The sequence below is a fragment of the Camelus dromedarius genome, chromosome 1 (genome assembly GCF_036321535.1).
Source record: "Camelus dromedarius isolate mCamDro1 chromosome 1, mCamDro1.pat, whole genome shotgun sequence".
Lineage (NCBI taxonomy): Eukaryota > Metazoa > Chordata > Mammalia > Artiodactyla > Camelidae > Camelus > Camelus dromedarius.
The window spans coordinates 11,827,718-11,834,875 of record NC_087436.1 but is presented as its reverse complement, the minus strand read 5'-3'; the positions used below and the strand labels follow the sequence as shown (position 1 = coordinate 11,834,875).

Sequence of the window (7,158 nt, the reverse complement as noted above, 5' to 3'; positions counted from 1 at the left end):
ACTGACATGCAGGAGAGCCGACTCCCAAACTTGCCCCAGGCAGCTCTTGGATTACACTTGCTGTCCTGGCAAAATTAGTTGTGCCCCTTTCATTCTCAAAACTGCCCCGGGTTTGGATAATTAAATAACAGAGCACTTTATTTGTATGTCAGTTACACCCAAATCTCTATTTCCAATCCGAGCCTCTTTTAGAGAACTTCGCACACAGACCATGCAACCATAAACTCAGCAACTCCATCTGTGCATCTCACAAGCATATGCATCTCAAGCTTAACATCTCCAATATTGACATTTTTTCTTCTCACCTTTTCCAATCTGCTGCTTCTTCAAAACACCACATGCCATGGACCCATTTGCTCAAGTTAGAAACATGATGTCATCTGTGACACCTGCCTCCCCCTCATCACCCACATCCAGTTTCTCACCAAGAGCTGTCTGTCAATTCTACCTCTGAAATAAAGCACGACCTCACCCGCCTCTTCTCATCTCTACTGCCATCCCAGCGATAGCTTCCTAACTCTTCCCTACTCTTGCTTCTACTCTTGACACAGCAGCAAGAATGACCTTTAAAAGTTAAATTCAATCATGTCCCTTCCTAGCTTAAGACCATTCAGTGATTCTAAAAATAATAAAATCTTACATCTTCAATTCTGGTCCATAAGGTCCTGCATGATTTTGTCCCTGTCGACTTTCCTGGTCTTACCTTCCACCTCCCACATCTCTGATCCACCCATTCTGGCCCTTCTGTAGTCCTCCAGTGAGCTACGTTCTTTCCCGTGCCAATGCCGATGGACGTACCGTTCCTTCCACCTGGCGGACTGTTAAATGCTTGCCAAAGACCACATCCTCCTCACCTACCTAGGGGTGCTGCTAGACTACGTTTCCCAGACTCCTCTGCAGTTATTATGGCCCGACAACACAATGCTAGGTGATATGATGTGAGCAGAAGTAACGTGGCCCATACAGACATCCCCACACGCTCCTCCACACTCTTTCCTCTTTCCCAACAGCTGAGATGGAGATGCCCAGCAGGCAACTTGGTGGCAAAATGTACAAGTTGGCAGATCTTCTGTCAGAATGAACCCAAGAATGACTGCGTAGAGAAAAACCATCTCATCTTCCTGTCTTCTGCCCGGTACAGGAACCTGAATAAGAAATACACTTCTATTGTGTTTACGCCATTATATAGTCAGGGGTCTGTTACTACAACAGTTAGCACTATTTTAACAAAAATCTGTACCTAGAGAGTTGAGCATTCATACCACCACTACCGTACATGCGTGCACACACACACACACACACTCCCCCTGCGCTCAGGCACTCTGCGTTGCTGACACCTACTCAGAGTTTACATCTGGGCTCACATGCATGAGAGGCCACCCCTGAGCGCCCTCATCCAGGCTAACGGAAGTTGCTCTGACACTCTTTCCCTACATACCAGTCCTTCCTGTCATTTACTCATCACAATGCGTAAGTACATATTCATTTGTGCATAAGTTTATTTAAAGTCTGTGTCCACAACTGATCCCTAAGATCCATGGAATCAGACCCTTGTCCACCAAAACAGTGCTCAGAGCTTGCACTGTGCTTGGCATGCAGCAGTCACGTAATGCATTTCAAAGTACAGAGGATGGACCAGTGAGATGCCACTGTCAAGGGCATGCTTTTTTTTTAAATCACAAGACCACAACTCCAGACCAAAAAAATCACAGAGAATTAAAATACAGACCATGGGGACTTTTTTTTAACCTTTATTCATTCAGAATGCAATTCTGGGACAATCTACAACCAAGAGAAACCCTACACTCTGAAGTAGTGTTAACAGACTGAATAATACCATAGCAGTGCCCTCATATGAACAAGCAAGAAGTCAATTTCTATTCCCTTCATAAAACCTCTTGCTAAACATTTACATTTTCTTCCCGTCAAGAATGCAGTAACAAGATCATGCTTATGTAGCTGGTCAGCACAAGAGACAAATGGCGATTTACACTGGACTAATTAAGTCTTGCAATATATTGTGTTCACAACTCAAGCTGTAGCTGTTGACCTTTCCAATGGCATTCATTATGTGACACTGTCACCGATTACATTAAAAGGCCTCACTAATTTTTAAAAGCTAGAATTACTCAAAAAGTTCTCTACTGTAAATAACATGTGGAATATTGCATCTAAGCCTAAAATGGCAAAATCACTGAAATCTCTTCTATGGTCCTCTGTGTCATGTATGTAGGAAAATGGATGTTATAGACCAAGTTCTTATATTTTTACCTAAGAGTCTATTTATGTAATGTCTATTAATATTTAAATGCGTAAAAAATAAATGTTAAATATGAACTGCACAAAATCTAAAAGAAAATGACTACATTATATCATACTACATTATATAGAGATTAAAAGCAGCTAATTAGAAGCTTTTTTAAAAATTTAGAGTTTCTGACATCATTTTCCACCATTCCATCAATTCTTCCTTCTCCTCTTCTTTCCTTTCAGAAAATGACTCCAGTTCAAAATCAACCTAAAGGAGAAAATAAGAATATACTGTTATCAAACTGATTATGCACTTTTAAAAACAAATTAGAAAAGAGCAGGTTTATAGTTTATTAGAATAAAGTGCAACCCTGCCTCCTGAATGTAAGTATATCCTAAAAAATCTCTCATGATAAGCAGAAAGATACTTTCAGGGACAAGAATATCAAAAGCCATTATGTTTGAAATATGCTTTGATCTAGTAGCTTTGTAGGATTGTTGGAAAGCAGATTATTTAAAAGCACTCTTCCCCCGCCCTCCATAAAAGATGTGACTTATAATTAGTCTTCTGCTTTTGACTATTCAATGAGCTTCTCCTGTCAACCTTGAATTTTCTCCTAAAAGCTGGGGGAATATGGAAGAATGCAGTTGAGTGTCCTGGTGTCCCAAATCACAGGGTTCCACTTTCTAGAATCCTGAGTCTGTTGAACTGATGGGAACACACACATACTCAAACCACCATGAAGGCCAGTGGTTCAGGAACTCAGCTCGCATGTGAACTGGGCGTCCTCATCAGGTATGGAGAGTTCATGCACTTCTGCGTAAAGGACTGTTCAGGCTCTGCAGCTCCCAACGCCAGTCCTCCCTGGGCCCACGAAATACCCATGCCCCCCTTCCAGATGGAACTCAGAGTTCTCTGATTCGGCCACTTACACCTCTGGTTATTAGGAAAGTTATTACTCACCACCTCCTTGAACTAACACTTGCTAGAAAGGCTAAGGGTCAAAATAGCAGAACGTTTTTCAACCTGGTTCTGGAGCTACATTTTTCCAGGTTTCATTTGCCCAAATTTACCTCCCGATTCTAATACACATACAACCTAATGTACGCATACACACAATCGAAACCAAAGCACCGGTTAAAAACTCAAGATATTTAGTTTGCAAAAACAAGCATTTATACTCCCAAGTTTGGGTGCAAACACAATAAATTCATTTCAAGTAAGCCATTTAATTGGAAACCCTGTAGGCCATTCCATAGTCCCAGTGATGTGATACAAGGACAGTAGTAACACCCTGCTCCAAGAGACCTGTGGTCTCCTCCCCATCACCTTCCTAGTAAGATACATGGTATCTACTTAAAGAAGGTGTCATTTTTGGTAGTGCTTAGCATAGAGGGCCTTGCTTATAGCAGGTGCTTAATAAATGTTTAGTTAAGGCCTAAAATTACCCTGCAGGACTAATTTATTTTTCCAAGTACTTACTGTGTAAGGTATCATTCCAGGTGCTAGAAGTAAGAAGATAAATCAAACAGAATATCACTTAGATTGAAATCAAGGGTCAGCAAATAAGAGTTGAATGTTTTAAAGTTTTATTTGATTTTTTTGGAGGATCGCTTCAAAAACTGGGAAATGGTAACAGGGCTTCACATTGAGTGGTATTAAATCAACCACTGAGCCCTTGGGCAAGTCACTTAAATTTGCTAGGCCTCAGTTTTCTCATCTGTTAAATGGGGATAGTGACAGTTTCTAAGGTTATCATGAACATTAAATATAAGAGCCTTAAATATGCCTGACCCGCAGCAAGTGCTTCATAAGTCTTAGCTATTGTCATGATCACTTACCCTGACAGCGGGGCTATAAGGAACCGCCACTTTCTTTGTTACTGCCAGATAGCCCGGTGCGGAGGCTGTAAGTTTATAGTTTCCAGGTACCAGCAGTCGCCAGTAATCACCATCCTTGGCTGTGGGGAATACAAAATACCAAGTCACAGGCACATATGTGAAATGCATAATTATGCCATCTTAGTTCAGTTTTGATTCTCTGTCTTTAAAGTAGATGGTCACAGAATTTGATGAAATTCCATTGAAAAGAGCATCACATCTCTAGAGGGCATCACTTCTTATGGCAATTTTACAGATATTAATGTTAGATTATCTAATAAATCTTCTAAGATAATGAATCTTTGTAATCATGTCAGCAGTAGCACAGGTAAGCAGCTACATGAAGTCCCCAGGCAGTGGGATCCGACTGTCTGGCACCATGTTTCAGTTCTTGCCGAGTATCTGGCTGTGAAGCCCCGGTTCTCTGAGAGTCTAGGTCAATGTCTCACAAAGCGCAGCCTAAAGGCACTTGTCAAGCTGTTAGGTGGTTAGATAAGTGGGGGCACCGGGCAGACAGGTGGAGGAGAGGGAGAAGGATCCAGAAGATGGTGTTATGCCCCTTCCAGCACAAAGGGGCTTTGCTTCCTCTAAATAAGCGCCAGCAAGAAACTGGTCAGGACCCAACAGCTGCAACTGCACATAGCGACAAGGACCTAACCAGACATGACCTAGTGCTCACTGTAATATAATTAACATTGCCATTTAGCCCCGCCCCTCAGGGGTTGTTCTGTGTGCGTCATGGGTAAGGACATGTGCAAAGAGGCCAAACACGAATGACTAAGCACTCCAGGCGCAAGCCGTCAATCAATCAAAAGACCACCTCTAAGCGATGGTGTAAGAAAACGGGCAAAGATCGACGCTTTCGCCCTTTGGATCAGCCCACCTCCCATTCTTGGAGGGGTACTTTTCTTTTCCTAAATAAATCCTTTAAAATCTTCCACTACACAACGCTCTCCATCTCCCATCTGTAATCTTGTCTTTTGGGTAAGACAAGGACTTTTTTTTTTTCCTTTTTGGGGGATAACAAACCCTCAGGCACCTGTCAGAAACTGAGCTTGCTAAAGACTCAGAACAGCCGGCCTGGCGTGCCTCATAGGAACCCATCTTCAACCACCCCCAGAGGGTTCCGAGCTGTGCGCCCACTCCCCCTCCTCCCCGTGAGCCCCCACCTCTCTCCTGTCGCAGCTTAGGCTCCCAAACCCCCCCAGTCAGCCACGCTCACATGTAGCCTTCAGCTGGTCTGCTGTTCCCCATCTGCTTTACAGGCCTGGCAAACCCCCAGCTCTGGGTAACACCCACGTCTCTACCCTATGCCTGCCCCTGTGGCTGCGGGAAGCTGGAGAAAACACACACCCTGCTGAGCTGTCTCCCATCCACAAACAGCAGCCTTCCACAGGCCTGGGTCCTGCCCTGTCTTCCTCCCGGCTCCCTTCACTCCCCCATTTCCTAGATGAGTGCGTACCAATCACCTGGGAAATGGTAAAATGCAAACTCTCCTTCACCAGCTCTGGGGTGAGGCCCAAGAGTCTGCACTTCTAACCAGCTCCAGGTGACACTGAATCCAGCTGCTGCTGGGCACCATACTCTGAAGAGCTAGGCCTAGTGGACTTTCTTTTCACACGTTCTCCTTTCTCCTAACACCTCTAACGCATCCTCTGCATCCTCACTCTCAGCTGATGCTTCACACTGTGTTTCACTGTGAATATGGAAACAATCGGGAAAAATGAGCCCCCATCACCATCCCTTCCAATCTCCCTCTGGACTCTGCACCTCCTTCGGCCAGTGCCTCATTTATCTTCTTTGTTTTACAGCGAAATTTCTGGAAAGACTTGCCAGTACTCTCCATTTCTAACGTCTCTCCTAGTCTCTCTTAGATCCTTCCCAGTGGGGCCCCCACTGGTCCACTGAAACAGACTTGTCAGGACTCTCCACACGGCCTCCTCCACGAGGTTCCTGTAGCTGACACTGGTTAGCCCTCCCTCGTTCCTGAAACCATTCCAGGCTCCCAGGACAATGCACTGGGTTTCATCTCCACCTGAGACTCCATTTCTCATCCCTCCTTATTACCCAGCCCTCGAAAAGCTGCAGGGTCCCTGAGCCCAGTCCTCAGATTTCATTCTTTTCTACCTATATTTATTCCCAGCATCAGATTTTCCTAAAGTTTCCACATTATGAAATGCAGAGAAAATAATGTTTGCATGTCACACTAGAGTTAACAGACAGAAGTGGCTTCTTGTGGCCACAGGGGACATGCTGGGGTCCTTCAGGACCCCCTCCCTGAGGGCGAGGGAGCAGTCACTCGGCACAGGTTCGGGCATATTGGTTGGGAAGGTGTGCTGGCACTTTGTGGGGTTGATAAGAATTGTTGAATGAATAAACAAATGGAGTTTTAGAGAATGAATGTTACAGATTAAAAAATACAAATTATAAATGTGGAGGTTAAGAAAGAAGTAATGGTATAGGATGTTTGGAAGATAAGTTAAAGGTTAATTAATGCTAAGGTCAAGAAACCTGTAAAAAGTTCATAGCTAAAAAGATCCTGTTCTTGCTGAAAAGATCCCAACAAATGAGAGTGATGCTCAAATGAGCGGGACGGCTGCTTACTCCCAGGAGTAGGTAGGTTTGCCAGGGAAATGCATCATTTTCCCCAAACTAGGCAAGTGGAAATGGGGCTTTAAACCCAGAAATGACAAACATCAACCTCGACCCTGTAACATCCTGTTCAGCCTTAAATACATCTGGGTTTAGGATACGGATTAAAGGAAGAAATCCTAGCCACACAATACACTTGACAGTTATCTCCTTTCCCACTCTTCGGCTCCCGCCTGAGGGCCACCAGTTAACAACTCATCAGCACTTCTCCTAGGAGAGATCAGAAAGACACGCTATTCTGGCTCCCGCTGGTCCACCTTCCTTTGCCTCAAGCACTGCAGACTCTCTGATGAGCTCTGGGGAGACACAGCTGAGGAAAGGGCGCCACCTGCTGCACCCCGGCTTCCAACCACAGCAGCCCTCCTCACTGCCTGA

General features: G+C 44.4%; 1 protein-coding gene across 1 annotated transcript in view; it reads right to left on the bottom strand.

Annotated features, from left to right (window-relative positions):
- Nucleotides 1–1,735: 1,735 nt before the first annotated feature.
- CPE (carboxypeptidase E) overlaps nt 1,736–7,158 on the bottom strand; it is a 118,733-nt gene continuing 113,310 nt past the window's right edge. Inside the window, exons 8-9 of the mRNA XM_010980308.3 lie at nt 4,093–4,211; nt 1,736–2,518 (exon numbers count right to left, since the gene is read on the bottom strand). Coding sequence (XP_010978610.3) covers nt 2,420–2,518; nt 4,093–4,211 — 218 coding nt within the window. The 3' untranslated portion in view covers nt 1,736–2,419. The remainder of the gene's footprint in view (nt 2,519–4,092; nt 4,212–7,158) is intronic.